Raw genomic sequence first — 18600 nt, 5'->3', positions numbered from 1 at the left:
TATCCCTTTACATAATACATAATAAGTTTTACATTCTGCACTTGCCAAGAATACCAAAGAATTTCCACTGGGGCACAAAAAAATCCCTCTTACAGAACATGTTTGAGTGGCTATTACTATAACCCGCCATTATTCACTGCTACCACATCCTTCCACTCATCTCTCATATACTTTTTCAACACTGGCACACAAAAACAGTGCATAGACAAGGAAAGTTTAATCCACTTTACAGTTACAAAGGTTTTAAAAGTCATTGGCGTCAATATCAAGCAATTACGAATATTACAGTAAATCCTTACAAGTAATGGCTCAAAACAGCTTTAAATTAAATTTAATAATGTTCAACTTAATTAGTTTGTTTAAATTCAGCCCAAATAAATTGTTTACAACCACTTAACGTAAAACAAAATTGAGTAAATCCAAGGAATCATCTTTGAATGAACCGCCAACTTGTCTAGCAAGTTTTTACGCAGCTGATGCCCTTCCAACCGCAACCCATCTCTGGGAAACATCCACACACTCATACACTATGGCTAACGACTAATTTCCTCTTAGATGAGCACAAACAGTTAAAGTATGCTTTCGTTATATATCAGTGCGTTCTTGAAGTGACACCTCTGTTCAGGCCCGGATTGGCTAATCGGGAGGACCGGGAGAATTCCAGAATCTGTTGCTCTCAGCAGTCACACTTTTTAAAAATAATTTATTTATTTACTTGACCACAGCCTTCTAATTCATTATTTTACCGCAGCTCTGCTCTTTTTATCTATTTTCGTAGCCTCGTGAGCAGGTTGCATAACTGATATAATTAGATAAGTCACTGTTCAGCATGAAGCTGTTGTGGTACAGTGTTTAGCACGTTAGATTATGACGCGGACAACCTGGGTTCGGTCCTTGTCTCAGTAACAAATTTTTTTTTCATTTTTATTGTTAAGACATAATACTGTAAGGATTGTTGAACATTTGAAGTTCTAAAAGAGCTGTTTTCTCAAAAAAAAAAGACGTGATAGTGTAATTAGAAACTGAATTGGAAATAACCTTATTTTAATATAGTCAGTGGTGAACTGATGTGGGCCGGTCTGAGGCTTGAAACTCCAGGGCTGAAAAAGAGTCCCACTCCGGCCCTGCCTCTGTTATCAAACAAAACAAAACGAGAGAGTCATTTGCTGCTTTTCACTTGCTTGATAACAGAGGAGTTAGATAACAAAACCCAATTTTGGTGTTCATCCCGATAAAATCCTTAGGAGGAGTTCGTTAAAATACAACGGCAAAAATTTTAACAAACTGGCAAAAGTTACACTTTTTCAGAGCAGGAGGTTAAAAATATCTGACTTCCTGTTTGGTTCGAGATTTCGCTTCAAGAGACTCTTTTTGTAGGTCTTGGCATGTTTGCATACCTGTCAACATTGGTATGTGAAAATAAGGGACATGCCCACCATAATAAGGGATCCCCCGACCCCCTTTAAAAAATCCCCAAATTACTAAATATGCTCATTCGGAGCTGTTTCATTGTAAATAAACAGTTAAATGGTCAGTAATATGCTTTATTATTATCATTATTTACAAAAACAAAATAGTATACATCAGCAGCAAATAAATTAGCAAACAGTTCAGCTTAAAATGAATAGCTATTATAGTGAAATAGAATCAAATCGCATTAGCCGTTTCTTCACTATAACTTACACATTCTGATTAACGAGCAACGAATGAATGAATGATTCAATTTTTTCGTTTGATTTCATTAAATAACAAGTGTCACTTTAAAAATGCACACATCTAACATTGAAATGAAAACATTCGACTGCTTTTCTAACTGTTTATGCTCATTTAGGACGAAATTAGTTGTGTTCAAAAAAAAAAAAAAACTCACTAAGATCAACATCTTTAGATATTATTATTAATAATTGGGTGTGTATGTCTGTTTAAACACGCACCCAAAACCCACCTTTGCTCCGCTTCAAATCACGAGTACAGAATCCGTTTGGGAAACAGCGTGTGTTTATTAATATGGAGGGCGTCAGCTGACAGTCACGCACCTCTATATGACTGTTTTGAGGATTGCATAAGAACAGGAGACTACACTTGTAATAAAAAGCAAGGGAATCGCGCCGTTTTTATGTTTATTTTAAGGTGTTTTCATGCCTAAACAAAGCAAAAGCACAGAACAGACTCACATTTAAGAGCAAGAGGTGGCCCCTTGCGGTTTGTCGGTATGGGTTGTGTTTAGGGAGGCTCGACTCTTTAATGTTTATTGCTACCCTTTAGAGAAAGACTGAAAATACAGGAGAAATACGAGAGAAATACCCTTACGGGATCATAGCAGGATAGAACTGTAAAATACGGGAGTATCCCGGGAAAAACAGGAGGGTTGACGGGTATGATGTTTGATGTGTGTGCCAATTTTCGTATGTGTACATGATTCGTAGCTCGGGGGCTAGATAAGTCATTTTGCCACGCGTACTTCCGAAATCGTTACCAGAGATGGGCTGCGGCTGGAAGGGCATCCGCTGCGTAAAAAGGTGCTGGATAAGTTGGTGGTTCATTCCGCTGTGGCGACCACGGATTTATAAAAGGACTAAGCCGACAAGAAAATCAATGAATGACTTCCGAAATCTATAACAAGTGTAAATTTTCGCCACTTCTGGGGCGTGTGCGAAGTTTTGTGAGTTTTCAGACATGTTTAGACCCTCAAAATTGCAATTCATTCCGGAAAAGAAGAAGTTTATTCGGTGCTTGGTCCCTAAATACTGGAGTAAATTAAATGCTCACATTTTAAATACATGTCATGAGAATTAATTAATTAATATATTTAATTAACTGATTAATTCATTAATTTAATGCAGTGCTACTTGTACAATCTGAGACCCACTTTATATTGTATATCAATCAGACAGTGGAGATTGTTCATTTAAAAGAAAACAGAGCTTAAACATGCTGATTTTGTAACTGCATACAGCAGGCGTGTCCAAACTACGGCCCGCGGGCCATCTGCGGCCCGCAATCAGTTTTGTGGTGGCCCGCGAGGCTTTTTATAAATAATAATAGAATCTGGCCCGCTATACAAAAATGAACGTAATTCAATAAATAACCACCGGGTGTCGCTATTACATGCATTCAATTAAGCAGTAGTTCTTGTTATGACCTATCTATCTATCTATCTATCTATCTATCTATCTATCTATCTATCTATCTATCTATCTATCTATCTATCTATCTATCTATCTATCTATCTATCTATCTATCTATCTGTCTGTCTGTCTGTCTGTCTGTCTGTCTGTCTGTCTGTCTGTCTGTCTGTCTGTCTGTCTGTCTGTCTGTCTGTCTGTCTGTCTATCTACACACAGTTGAAGTCTGAATTATTAGCCCCTCTTTTTATTTATTTCTTTTTTAAATATTTCCCAAATGATGTTTAACAGAGCAAGGACATTTTTACAGTATGTCTGATAATATTTTTTCTTTTGGAGAAAGACTTTTGTTTTATTTCGACTAGAATAAAAAGCGGTTTAAATTTTTTATGAACCATTTTAAGGTCAAAATTATTAGCCCCTTAAGTCTTCAGAACAAACCATTTTTATAAAATAACCTGCCTAATTACCTTAACTTGACTAGTTAACTTTATTAATCTAGTTAAGCCTTTAAATGTCACTTTAAGCTGTATAAAAGTGTCTTAAAAATATCTAGTCAAATATTATTTACTGTCATCATGGCAAAGATAAAATAAATCAGTTGTTAGAAATGAGTTACTAAAACTAATATGTTTAGAAATGTGCTGAAAAAAATCTTCTCCCCGTTAAACAGAAATTGGGGACAAAATAAATGGGGGCTAATAATTTAGGGGGGCTAACAATTCTGACTTCAACTGTGTATATATATATATATATATATATATATATATATATATATATATATATATATATATATATATATATATATATATATATATATATATATATATGTATGCGTGTCTGTGTGATGTATGTAAAATTTGGCCCGCGACGTTTGTTTTTTTGCATCTGGCCCTCGGCCCAAAAAGTTTGGACACCCCTGGCATACAGTTCGCCAGAAGCGCTTGTCCCAGGTTACTGCAAAATTAAAAGTCCTTCAGCATACTTCCGCATACACCCTACTGGAGCACCCAGAGGAATCCCACGTGAACATTAGGAAATCCAAATATATCGTTTTTGTTTCATTTTTGTTTTGTTTTGAGAATTTAACTCGATGCAATGTTCATTTAAAGCAGGGTTTTTCAAAGTCTAAGACAGTGGGCCTCCCTTTTGACACAACTTATCCATTGGCGCCTCCCTCCTCCCAAACACGAACGCACACACACACACACACACACACACACACACACACACACACACACACACACACACACACACACACACACACACACACACACACACACACACACACACACACACACACACACACACACACACACACACACACACACACACACACACACACACACACACACACACACACACAAAATTCTGGAGGTTTTCCTGCTACCTCATCATGCTTGGTTTCAAGGTGTCGCCGAAGTTTAACAGGTCTCATGCTGTCATTAGCCAAAATATCTTGACAAACCACACATAAAGGTCGTGGTTCATTAGCTGGTCCTGTCCACGTAAATCCTAAACTCAAATACTGATCATCATATTGTCGTCTCTTGGGTTTAAGCCCTGAACTTGAAGGCTTTGAATCGGGGGGTCTCAGAAACTGATCCATTGTATTAGCAGCATAGACTGTAAATTAGCAGGCATATACTTGTAATGGCGGGCTTGCCAAACAGAAGCGAATTCACAGCTATGGCCTTCTGGGTAAAAAAGTTTTTCTTATATTTGATGTATTTTTTTTTTTTAGCTTTGTTTAATTAAAATGTTTAAAAATAATAAAAAAGTACATATAATAATTAAACTTAATAATTATATTTTTATTATATAATATTTTTTCCCGCGCCTCCCCTAACATGCTCTGGCGCCCCCCAGGAGAGGCGCGCCTCACACTTTGAAAACCCCTGATTTAAAGCAATTACCAGCAGATTTGTGATTGTTTACTCAAAGCAAAACAAAAGTCTTCCAGCGCATTCCAGAAAGCCTTTCCAACAGGCCTTTCTCCGCAAACATCTGGAGGTTTTTATTATGCTTAACTTTTGTCTTTCCATCAAACATTTTCCCTTTTTTTTTTGTAACTTCTGGACGGCGGTGTATGGAAACAAACAAAACCATAAACAACTGGAGTCAAGTCACACATTCATGTCATTTAATGGAGGTTACTTTCATACAGGTTCCAACATTGAAAAGAAGAAACAAAATAAAAGTTATAGAGTTTGGAGCACAGCCTCATAGTGACATGTATTAAAGGGGACCTATTATGCCCCTTTTTTACAAGAAAGAAAAATACATCTCTGATGTCCCTATGTAAAGTTTCAGCTCAAAATACCACACAAATAATGCTTTACAATTGCCCCTTTTAGGCCATGATATAAATTGTGCCGTTTGGTGACTGTCCCTTTAAATTCAAATCAGATTGTGCTCTTTTTAAAAGAGGGCGGAGCTATGAGTGCCTATATGTCAGCATAGTGGCAGATTCAAAACTCTAATGCCCTGCGACTGCTTCTCACTCAGGGCTGTTTATGCTAATGAGGGAGAAATCGTCAGTAATGGGCGTGGCTTTCCTCCTTTGATGACATGCATAAAGGAGAATTTTATCAAGTGTGATTATAAAAAATACAATTAATAAATGTTGACCATTAGAGTCTGGCTTTATTCACACACTGCTGTGTTTAAACCCCTTATAAAAGTGTATTTTGCATAATAGGTCCCCTTTAAGCATACTTTATATATATATTTACTTGTAAAACGATCATTAAATATATCAAAATCTGATTTCTATTCCTCCCCTGAGTGTTTTTATGCTATAATAGAAAGGGGTTTACCAAAAAATAAAATAAATAAATAAAAGTTTAGCAGTATTTACAGAATGGCAGCATTAAACATTAGACATTTCCAAAAGCGTCCACCGACATTGCATAGCTGTTCATGCCATGTACTGTAGGTGAATGTGCCGGTAAACAGCAATGTGTTAACGAGAAATACAGCGTCCGACATTCCCAAACCTAAATATATCTGAACACAAAATGAAGTAAAACGTTGATACTGAATGCATGAAGGCACCACAGAAGACATCTGAAGCGAGAAAGACGCTCTTGGACATACTGACAATGAACTCGTGACCTGTCGAGCAGACTTAGTGCACAAAAAAAAACAACAACATTAAATGTTTAAAAGCATTTTAAATGGACTAAAATGTAATGTACACTCCATCAGTGCGTCTTATGAGGATCTGGCAACATGACTAATATGTAGAATCTGATGGATGTGAAGTCTGCTAGTTGAAAAAGAAGGAATAGTTGATGTTTGAGATGTGCATTCTAGCATAACCTAATGTCAGAAATCATCTCATTAAATGTTAACATTACAATTTAGTTTTAAAAGAAGGCTATTCTGCTCACCAAGGCTGCATTTATTTATTAAAACACACCGTGAAAGCTGTTAAACGGTGAAATATTATACAAGTTTGTTGAAAACAATGAGTGTTTTCTAATCCAGTGTAGTTTCAAATGTAATTTACTTAAGCAATTCAAAGCTGAATTTTTATCTTCTTTACTTTAGTCTCAGAAATCATTACAGTATGATGATTTGCTCATGTTATAATCAGTTGTTATTCGTGCAAAATCACTACACTAAGCTTTTGTCTTGTTTCTAGTCCAAATAACTAAAATGGATTAAATCAATTAGCTTTTGCTAGACAAGCAAACAACGTTGACTTGATTTTAGATATAATGTGTTGAAAATAAGTGAGTTTTTGAGTAAAACAAGCAAAATAATCTGCCATTGGGAATATTGTTTATGCGCTTTGAAGTTAAATTATTTTACTTACCCTATTGGCAGATTATTTAGTCTGTTTTGAGGTAAACTTTAGATTTTTTTCTTTGCTAACAAAGGACAATATTTTTTTTACTTACTATTACTTTTTAAAAAAATACATTTTATGTTTTAAACAAGAAAATGCTTCTTGATTTAAGAATTGTTCGATACTTGGACTAGAAAAAAGCTTTTTTTTTAATACTTCATTTCAAAATGAAGCGAGTTTTTTCCTTAAAACAAGCTGAATAAACTTAAGTGAAAGCAAAAAACAAGATTATTTTGACTTATTTATTATTATTTGACTTATTATTGAGTTGATTTAAGAACTTTTAGATGTTTGAACTTGATACGAGACAAACTCTAAGAAAGTAAAGCATTTTTTGTGCAGTATAATAATGATTCTACAAGTATCAGCGCTGATTTTATTTTTATTTTTTGTCTTGCTTTATATAAGATGGAAACTGTGAAACATTTTATGTTTAGGCTTTTTTGATTAAAAAAAGAAAGAAAGTTCAAAATAACAGCTTTTATTTGTTATCTTTTTTTAAACAAAAAGATCTATTTTTGCTCTTGAACAATTTATTGTGAGGCATAAGGTAAACAAATGTTTATTTAATTTTTATTATGGTAATTTTGAATGATATTATTTTCCAAACCAACAACAACAACAAATAATAATCATCATAATAATAATAATCATAATAATAATGTTTGTTTTTGAGCAGAACATGACACTAGAATATTTGAAGGATTACGTAAAAGCTTGAAATTCAGCTTTCAACCACAAGAATTAAAAATAATTAAATGTAATTAAAAACATTTTAAACTTCACCTCAAAAAATGCTTTTTTTATTTCAAAAAATGTTTTTGTCTTGTTTTTAGACCAAATGCCAAAAAAAACAAGCAAACATAATTTGCACATGGGGTAAATAATCTTGTCAAAGCAAAAACAAGATTATTTTGCTTATTTTAAGGGAAAACTCACTTAATTTTTATGTATTATTTCTGAAATCAACACAATATATTTTACTTGTCTAGAAAATGCTTCTTGATTTAAGAATTTTTAGATATTTAGACTAGAAACAAGACAAAAACTTTTTAAAATAATTATACTTAAAATGATCGGAAAATTATCAAAATAATGCAGACTTTTTTTTTTGTCAAGATGGAAACTGTGATACGTTTTAAAAAAGAAAGTAAAAAACAACAGCTTTCATTCGCTATCTTTTTTTTTTTTACATTATAAAGATGTATTTTTGCTCATGAACAATTTATTGTAATGAATAAAGGTATATAAATGTTTATTTAATTTTTATTTTGGTACTTTTTAAAACGTTTTTTAAAACAAACGTTTTAGTTTGCTTTCCAAACCGACAACAATTACATTAACAACAATCTTCGAGAGCAGAATATACTAGAATATTTGAAGCATTATGTAACTAACCAAGCTTAAAATTCTGCATTAAATCACCTAAAATTAATAATAATTACATTTTATTGATTACATTTTAATATTAATATATTATTATTTATTATTTTAATTATTATTAATTATTAATAATTATATAGTCTTGCTTTAAAAATAATGCATCAAAATAAAGTGTTTTTTTTTTTCCCCTAAAAAAAGCTAAATAATCTGTCAATGGGGTAAGCAAATGATTTCTGGATCTTTTGCAGTGTACATTCAATAAAATATCAGTTATTTACAGTAGCACTGCAATAACATTTCACAAACTATTTAATTTAATCAAATAAATGCAGCATTTGTGAGCAAAATAAGCTGATTATAAAACACTGAGACAAATTATACTGATTCCAAACTTGTATCTCTAATAAACTAAGCCACATCTCAACAACAACAACTGTGGCAACAACTTTAAGAATTAAAACAGAAGCAGGCCCGTGCACATCTTTTAGTTCTGAAAAAGAAAAAGAAAACCAGACAGAGTAGTTGTTCTTAAAATAAAGAGTTAAAACACTGTCCAATCTTTATCCGGCTCCCACAATAGCATATATATACCCCCACGAAGCTCCAATAGCAATCTTCCGGTCTCTTTTCGTTCCCGACCTCTCACTAAACAGACTCTCTCTCCATTGGAATAGTAGTGACCCCGTTTCCCCCACCTGGTTTCTTTACACTGCAGCGCCTCCAAGTGGCAGGATGCTGGAGCAACGCAGTGTTTCCTGGCCAGACCTGAGGGGTGTGGCAGGACTCCGGTGGGAAAAATAAAACAGGACAGTCAGTCATTGGTTGTTTCAGGATGATTGACACTCAGACCCGGCTAGTAGGGTGGAGGTGGTAGCTGCAGTTCTGGATGTCGTTCCCGTCACTGACGCCCTCAGAACAGCCGCTGTTTTCCCTCACTAGGGAACACAAATAAACAGTGTTGGGTATGTTGCTGTAAAAAGTAATTAGTTACTACTTTATTTATATAAAGTTAGAATGCCCTAAATGATTTACATTTGGTAAATGCCATAATAATGAGATTTTTTTTCAATAATAAAGATTTTTTTATTAATTTCTAGACAGTCAAAAGTTTACACACATTTCCTTGGTATTTTTTTTTAGCTTTGCTTTTAAACTGTATATCTTTGGTCAAATGTTTTGGGTATCCTTCCACAAGCTTCTCACAATAGTTTGCAGGAATTTTGGCCCATTCCTCCTGACAGAATTGGAGTAACTGAGTCAGATTTGTTGGCTGTCTTGCTCACACAAGCTTTTTCAACTCTGCCCTCAAATTTTCTATAGACCTTATTCTAAAATGCGGAAGTGCGCCTGTTTTCGCGATTGTCTTAGAACTTCCGATTCAGTCGCCTATGGGAGAAATGACTAGGAATAATAAACGGCAGAAAATGGTCAAACTACTTGCTCTACAAACAAATGTTTGCATGACTACACAGACCAAGTAGAATAATATAATAAGAAAATATCAAATTGCAACATCAAGCAGCGTAAAGCGCAGTTTTTAACATCAAAAAATGAATGGAAGTGAATGTGACCGGAGGTCGTGAGACAAAAAGATTCAAATGGCAGCGCCCACTCGTCGGCGGAGAATAAGGCGAATAGGCTTGAGATCAGGGCTTTGTGATGGCCACTCCAAAACATTCACTCTGTGGTCCTTAAAGCACATTTTTCCTAATTTGGCAGTATGCTTAGGGGCTTGGTCTGTTTGGAAGACCCATTTGTGGCCAAGTTTTAATTTCCTGGCTGACGTCTTGAGATGTTGCTTCAGTATTTCTCCATAATGTTCTTTCTTCATGATGCCATCTATGCTGAAGTAGACCAGTCCCTCCTGCAGCAAAACAGCCCCACAACATGATGCTGCCACCCCCATACTTCACAGTTGGTGTTCCTAGGCTTGTAAGCTTTCCTCTTTGCAGTGCTTCTTGTACAATCTGAGACCCACTTTATATCACATATCACCCAGTTAGTGGAGATCGCTGATTTTTATAGAAAACAGACCTTAAACGCGCCGATATTTGCATTGGCATACAGTTCGCCGGAAGCGCTTAACCCAGGTTACTGGCAAATTAAAAGTCCCATTAGCATGCAATTGTAAATGTATTTTCAAAAATTATATTTCTATGTTTTGGTCTAAACCAGTGGTTCTCAAACTGTGGTACGTGTACCACTAGTGGTACGCGGGCTTACTTCTAGTGGTACGCGGAGGAATTACTGAGTAACAAAAAAATAAATAAATACAATTTTGATCATTTGATGCAAACGATAACACCAATGTGATCAGTATTGGTTGTTTTCTAAAGCCTACGATCAAAGCATTGTGCTTAGAATGTTTACTTTAGTGCATGGCGTCATCAGCTGCTTAAAGTCAATTTAATTGGCACAGATCTAGAGAAAGAGGTGTGTGGTGCTTGCAGAACTGATACTGTACGTGCTAGAGCAGTGGTCCCCAACCCTTGGGCCACAGACCGGCACCGGTTTATAGATCAGCTGATAACGACCGCACAAAAAAATCATTAATTATTTCAGTTTTATTTATAATCTGAGTCTGAATAATCATTTATTTTTAAAAAATCTTTTATTTTGAAAAATGACCATATTCTGTTGTTACATCTTGGTCACCTGACTGCCAAGATTTGACCCATAGGCTAGCAAAATTAGTAAGAACTGCAGCACAAAGCGCTTGCGTATTCCAGGCGTCCCCAAATGAAAACATCTTAACTTTTCAGAATGCCACACCGCGAGTCATGCGATAAGAACCGACAGATCAGCTTCATATTATTTATGGAATATAACTTCATTGAATGAAAATGACTTAATTCATTCATGCTTCGTTTTCGAACTGTGCAGTGCTGTAGCTGCTTACTTTGACTAACTACGCTACTTTATTTCAATACTGGTCATTATGGTGGTACTTGGAGAGACAACTTTTTCTGAAGTGGTACTTGGTGAAAAAAGTTCTGGTCTAAACTATTGTTCTTTACTATAATATACAGTATGTGCAGACAGCTATATGATAGCCATCGAGTATTCAATTTCATGCAGTATAATTATCTGGGTTTACTTCAGAATGCCTGTCAGTTAACGGCAGTGTATGTTTGCGGTGAAGCCTTTGCAAAAACCCAATGGTGTCTGTAAAAAAGTCAGGTTTCTCCACTGACCGCTGTCGTCCTCGTCCCCCTCGGGCAGCAGCAGGTGACCATGGCATGGGCTGGGCAGTGTGTTCTGCGGCGGACCCTCCTGACTGGTGCCCAACTGCAGCCTGCGCATGTGCCGGACCACTGCTGTGGCATTAAACGCTTGCTGTGGGGCGAGAACAACAACACAAAGACAACATGACAAACCTTTTTTTTTCAGCTGTGTAAAACCAACATTTAATTTAATTGAATGATGTGCTGTGTAATAACATCAGGCTTCTTTCAGGTTTAGAGTGTCTTATCTTTCTTTTCTCTGCAGGTGATCTCATACAGCCTCAATAATATTCAGGTCTGGACACTGTGGATGCCATTTCATGACTGTCTCTGTTTCATCAGCTCTTTTTTTATCTCCAAATAGGATTTCACCACACTTAACAGATCATTATCAAGCTGAAAATGAAAACTAGTACCACTGAATTTCTTTCCAGACGAAATGGACTAATGTATAAAACCTGTCTGTACATTTCAACATTCACAATTCCATTAATGCCGACAATATTGTAATCAACACTGGTAGACATGCAGCTCAAACAGCCTCAATCCATCATTGTCTTTCACATGTTTTAAACAGCTAGACCAAAATAATCAAAGCTCCAACCGAATCTAACTCAAATCTTAACAAACCATACATCAACTGAAAGATTATTTATTGATACTGCCTTTATGAATATACATTTTAAAACAATGACAAAAATCGCTACTGTATCTTATGTATGTACACTCACCGGCCACTTTATTAGGTACACCTGTCCACCTGTTCATTATCGCAAATTTCTAATCAGCCAATCACCTGGCAGCAACTGAATGCATTTAGGCATATTTACTAGGTCAAGGCGATCTGCTGCAGCTCAAACCAAGCATCGGAACATTCTTGAACATGACAATGAGTTCACTGTACATAAATGGCCTCCACAGTCACCAGATCTCAATCCAATAGAGCACCTTTGGGATGTGCAGCCGACAAATCTGCAGCAACTGTGTGATGCTAATATGTCAATATGGAGCAAAATCTCTGAGGAATGTTTCCAGTATCTTTTTGAATCTGTGCCACAAAGGATTAAGGCAGTTTTGAAGGCAAAAGGGGGTCCAACCTGGTACTAGTAAGGTGTACCTAATAAAGTGGCCGGTGAGTGTATATTTATTTTTTTACCATAAAGTAAAACAACATAACTGGGGCCTAAAAATCTCAGTAACTTCTATAGTCCGCGCTAACTTTAAAACCTCCACTTGCTCCTAGGATTTACCTTCCACTTGCTTTTGGCAAAGTTCTTCTTAATTTGGGCACTGACAGATTCATGGATGTTCTTATCCAGGGCCGTGTCTCCAGCAATCCTGAAATACAAAACGCATTCATGTTTGCTTTGTTGAGTTTCCAACATGTCATCTGGTCATGTATGCGCCAATAAAAGCAAAATATCTCCTTGAATAGGCAATCTGCTTTTTATAAGGAAAAGTTCATTCATATCAAACACAACGCTCTGTCATCATCTATTCTCATATGTTGTTTTAAGTCAGTAATATGACTGACTTTATCTAGACAATTTAAATGTTGTTACTAATATCATTGCGTCAAGAATTAGCCAAGATTCGGGTGTAATTCACCGAAAATGGTTCATTTAGCTACAGCATACAGTATATATAAAAAATTCGTGACTGGTTAGCAGGGTTGGATATTATTATATTTTACAATCATATATTATAATCTTAAAGGGACCCGAAATGTACATTTACTGAAGTGGTTCCAAACTTCTTATGACTTTCTTTCTTCTTTTAAACACAAAAGAAGATATTTTATCGAAAGCAAATAACCTGTAACCATTAACTTCCATAGGGGAATCCAACAAATACTATGGAAGTCAATGGTTACAGGTTTTCAGCTTTCTTAAAAATATTTTCTTTTGTATTTAGCCTAGCTCATGACAAAATTTTCACTTTTGGGTAAACTAATCCCTTTAAAATTAAAGTTAACTTAAAAAAAAAAAAAAAAAAAAAAAAAAAAAAAAATTATATATATATATATATATATATATATATATATATATATATATATATAATTTTTGTATTTATTATTATTTTTTTAATAATAAAATACAAAATAAAGTAACACATTTAGTTATATAAAAAAGTCAAGATTGCAATAATCTACTTTTAAAAGTAACTTTACCCAACACTGCTGGTCCAACACACGTGAAAAATAGTAGTTTAGATTATAGTAGCTTTATTTTATTACTAAAAATCTTAGTTCATTTAAATTATTTCTAGTTTTCATTTAGTTCAGTGTAATGTGTTTTAATAAAAAAAATGCAAATATTGACAAACCACACAACAAATATACTGAAAACAATAAATACTTAGCATAAAATATTATCATAAACATTTGCATACAGTACTAAAGATGGTGAATCCAATTTTAGAGTGAAATTTTTTTTAAATTTCATATGTAATTTTGGAATTTTGTTACTATAAATTATTTAGTAAACAAAAATAAATTACTAATAAAATGTTCCAGGGTTTATTATACATGATTTATGCATATTCGTAATGTATATGCATATACATAATATATCTATAAAAGTATACCCTCTTCGTCTTAATAATAAATCTCGCTTTAATAACATCTCACTTATTTTGTATAGTAACTTTTAGTCATTTCTAAAAAACAAAAAAACATCAATTTTACTACCTACTTCACCTAAAGGTGCAGTATGCAAGTTTGACACCCAGTGGATGAACTAAGTATTGCATTCCTGGTTCAAAACACATGCGAATGCAGGTTCCAGATTGACGACACCAACAGGAGCAAGCCTGACTATTGAGCCTAAAGGCTGATTTAACCTTTGTCTGAATAAAAGCAACAGCATGTGATAGAAGAAACATTCTCCATATTAAAAAGAGTTTTTGTCCAAACCAACACCTGAAATGTATACTTTAGAATTGGCTTCTAGTTCTTGCAGCTCATCAACAGAAAACAAACAATGATCACCTCAGGGGCACCTCATGTGCTTTATTCAGTGTTAAATGCTAATAATGTGAGTTTGAATGCCATTTTACATGACGTTTATTGCCGTACTACTGAAAGCAGCAGCAGATAGTTCATCTCAGATATTTGAAAATTGAACTTTAGACCTGTGACAGTGCAAACCAACACATATCAGTGATTCAGCATCTACATTTAAATAACGTTAAAGAGGTTTAATATGTATTAATTAGATTATAAACATGACCATTTTCGTTGGAGTGCAGTGAGTGCAGTATTCTGTGCTTCTGAATGGCTGCATTTAAATCTCTGCTCTTTTTCGTTTAGTGCAGGGGTTTTCAAAGTGTGAGGCGCGCCTCCCCTGGGGGGCGCCAGAGCATGTCAGGGGAGGCGCGGGAAAAATATTATATAATAAAAATATAATTATTAAGTTTAATTATTATATGTATTTTTTATTATATTTAAACGTTTTAATTAAACAAAGCTAAAAAAAATAATACGTCAAAAATAAGAAAACCTTTTTTTACCCAGAAGGCCATAGCTGTGAATTCGCTTCTGTTTGGCAAGCCCGCCAATACAGGTATATGCCTGCTAATAAAATGGATCGGTTTCTGAGACCCCCCGATTCAAAGCCTTCAAGTTCAGGGCTTAAACCCAAAAGACGACGATATGATGATCAGTATTTGAGTTTAGGATTTACGTGGACAGGACCAGCTGATGAACCACGACCTTTATGTGTGGTTTGTCAAGATATTTTGACTAATGACAGCATGAGACCCGCTAAACTTCGACTGTTTTGACTGGGATGAACAGTTCTTGGATCTGTTCTATTCATATTGAACCATCATCCTAGTTTTAAAAACGTTATATTAAAATACTTGTTATTACTCTGTAAATAATTGCACTTTCATGCAAATGATGATAAAAGTGAGTTAACAGTCTGACATCTGTCTGTGTCTTTATATATATATATAATTATATATATATATTGCTTTTCACTGCAAATCTCATCATGTAGCGTGTTGCTAGAACACGGAGTTACCATGTAAACTGCTCAAGTTCGTTTACATTCGTAACGTTTATATTATTTCTAATTAATAATCACTTTATGTGGATCACTGAATCTGCTTCTCATTTCGGGGTCTGATACTGTCCACCGGAGGTCACATTTCAGTCACGGACTCATACTTTAAGAGCCTTCATGACTGAATCAAATATGCTGTTTTCCACAAAGGCAACCCGGGGTGCTGAAATATAATTGGCTAGACTGGCAGTGGGCGGGTTAAATGAAGCAAAACAAAGGCCGCTGTTTCAGCACGTACTGTAACACACATTTTCAAAGCATTATAACTGACTTCAGCATTGTTTTTAAGATAAACAAGAATGTTCAGCATGTTTCTTAAATATCTGCAAACATATGATGGTGTTTTATGCAGAGTTAAACAGAGTTAAAAACTCAAACAGCACCTTTGAAAATAGAAAGAATATTCAAAATGTCCCTTTTTCTCTTTCATAAAAGAAAGTTTTATGGCTTTTGAGCCGCATGAGGGGGAATAAATGATGTTGTTGGAAGGAATTCCACAAGCTCTAGATCATCCGCGTCTGGCAAAAGCTCCTCATTGTGTTCTTGGATTTTACCGAAAGGTTGAAAGTTGATGGTTCATGACACAACGCCTGATTGCTTTTGCAAGCATCAAATCCACAACATCTGGTAACTGCAGTGCTTTACGGCAACAAATATCTGTATGTGAGCCGTCATTTCTGTGTTTTTCTATTGATGTATGTGTAAAATGCAATCAATGAAAGTACCACACTGGAGATTTAGACTATAATTATTCGGTCTGAAGTCTTACCATGGGTGCTGAAGGGCTTGTTCACACGTGTAACGCTGATTGGGATCTTTTTCCATTAAATGGACAATAAAATCTTTGGCTGAGGACAAAAAGAGCACATTGTTAAAAGTTCAGATCATGACGTAACGCTTTCCATAATCTCATTCAGAAACTGTCAGAGGAAGAGAGATCGAAAGAAAGAAAACAACTCGGCTCCTGTGACATAAATGCAGTATTTTCATGGACTTACCAAATACAGTGCCCAACATATACCAGTACAACCATCACAAATCTCTCATTTAAAGGTGCAGTAAGTGATCTGTCTAAATTCTAACCGGTTAGCATAATATCTTTGAAATACAATCCCTCCCCTGCCATCCAAAACCATGCCTCCTGATTTCACGAACGTGCATATTTAAGATGACTGAGACCCACTAGATCTTGTCATTTGCCAGTTAGAAAACTTTATAGTACTTTATAATATTCTAAACGAAAAACTGTATTATATCTAGCACGTTTTCTGTTGTGTAGCAAGCAAAACTTGTCATATTGTACAATATTTCCTGCATCAGGGTACTTACACCTTTTCCAACTACAAATTCCAGCACTTTTCCAGCACTTTCAAGGTGCATTTGGATGCTTTTCCAGCACCTAATAACCACGGTTAATTCTGTTTATATATGCTGTATGTACTTTGCCACATTTAAATCCATTGTGCTATTTTAAAGGTTCAGGACACCCTGGAGAACTTTTTTTTTTATATTAACAGATGTGTGTGTGTTGAGCATCAGTTAAGACAATGTTAGCACCTGTCAGCTTTAATTGTGGGGGAAACTGGATATTTTTGAGCTTTTGTCAGCTAATTTCAGTTTCCGGGTTTAAAATGATTTTTGGGGCGGGATCAAAATCGGCGACGTAGCGCAGAACTGCAAGTGCAATGATGACGCGTCGGTTTCTCATTATTATTCATAGCAGAGTTTTCTTATCCTATGAGAAGAGCCGGCTGCTTAATTATTCATGAGACCTGCCAGACCTGCCAGAGTCAAGCCCGAGCTGAGAGACACGGAAACCACGGCACAGTATTTAGCCGTTCATGAAGGCTCATATGCGTTTGTTTCCATGATCCACGGGGTTTGTTGCATGTTTTCCCCCGCGATCTTGTCAGGGCCGATCATACAGCAAAGCTGTGTGTGTGCTGCTAGCTTTTTTGTCGGGAGAGCAGCACGACGGAGAATGGCGGATGCTGTCTTTTATCAGGAGTTCGTTCACATTCAGACACATCGCCGTGCTGCTGTGTTTGCCTAAATCCTCCAGATTACCAGCAGGGTTAATGGTTAAAATAGACAGGTCAGGAGACCTGCTGCACTGAGTCTGCTGGATACGGGGATTGAGGGAGAAGTCCTCATTTATAGGGTTTACATGAACACACTTATCTTTATAATAATATAAATTGTGGTTATCTGTATATGAAATTACGAATAACAAATGTAGCAGGGCATTAAATCACTGTTCATTTCTTTGCATTTTAACTTTGTAAACTATAAACTCATGCGTCTCCTCACGGTTTGTCTCATTTTGTGAGCTAACTGTCAACAACAGTTGTTCGCTCACGTTCTGCCCTGCTGGCTACGCCCACTCCTGCCTGATGCTCGCGGAGCTCCGCCCATTAATCATGCATCTTTTGAAAATATTCTGCAGTAGACTTTAACCAAAAGTGGGGGGTGTCATGGCCCTTTAAAAAACACAATATGACATTTCAACTTAAATCGTTGAGTACTTCAGAGCATAGATTTATTGGAATAGTTCACCCAAAAATGATTAAAAACTAAAAAAAAAAAAAAAAAGTTCAGTTAGTGGTAGGGATGTAACAATATTGTAAATACTGTCATACCGCAATAGTATTTTTTTTCAATATTACCGTAGGCGCATGACTCAATAAAACTATATTTCTGAGAAAAGTTTGCTTAGGCGAATGAAGCGAACGGGAGGTAACAGGAACTACAATTCCCATCATCCTTTGCGGTCTGTTGTCACTACAGATCCAGTAATGCGTAAATGGAGTGTGCTGCTAGTAGCGGGGAAGAAAAAGCTGGAAATGATCGAACCTAAAGCGGGTTTTAAATTGGATGTGTGGAAGCATTTCGGTTTCTTTCTAAAAAGATATGAAAAAGGAGAAAAGGTGACAGACAAAGAAAAA

The 18600-nt window shown here is 35.6% G+C and overlaps 1 protein-coding gene across 2 annotated transcripts in view; it reads right to left on the bottom strand.

Moving 5' to 3' along the window:
* Positions 1 to 5246: 5246 nt before the first annotated feature.
* The window catches only part of camk1b (calcium/calmodulin-dependent protein kinase Ib), a 104738-nt gene continuing 91384 nt past the window's right edge, over positions 5247 to 18600 (bottom strand). Inside the window, exons 9-12 of one of the 2 annotated variants that reach the window (XM_001333889.7) lie at positions 16425 to 16503; positions 12839 to 12926; positions 11559 to 11700; positions 5247 to 9299 (exon numbers count right to left, since the gene is read on the bottom strand). In XM_001333889.7, coding sequence (XP_001333925.1) covers positions 9208 to 9299; positions 11559 to 11700; positions 12839 to 12926; positions 16425 to 16503 — 401 coding nt within the window. In that variant the 3' untranslated portion in view covers positions 5247 to 9207. The remainder of the gene's footprint in view (positions 9300 to 11558; positions 11701 to 12838; positions 12927 to 16424; positions 16504 to 18600) is intronic. The other variant, XM_021479696.3, reaches the window with a different exon arrangement.

This window comes from Danio rerio, chromosome 11 (assembly GCF_049306965.1).
Source record: "Danio rerio strain Tuebingen ecotype United States chromosome 11, GRCz12tu, whole genome shotgun sequence".
NCBI classification, from domain to species: domain Eukaryota; kingdom Metazoa; phylum Chordata; class Actinopteri; order Cypriniformes; family Danionidae; genus Danio; species Danio rerio.
The sequence above is the reverse complement of the archived record's forward strand: the minus strand, read 5'-3'. Positions and strand labels throughout refer to the sequence as shown.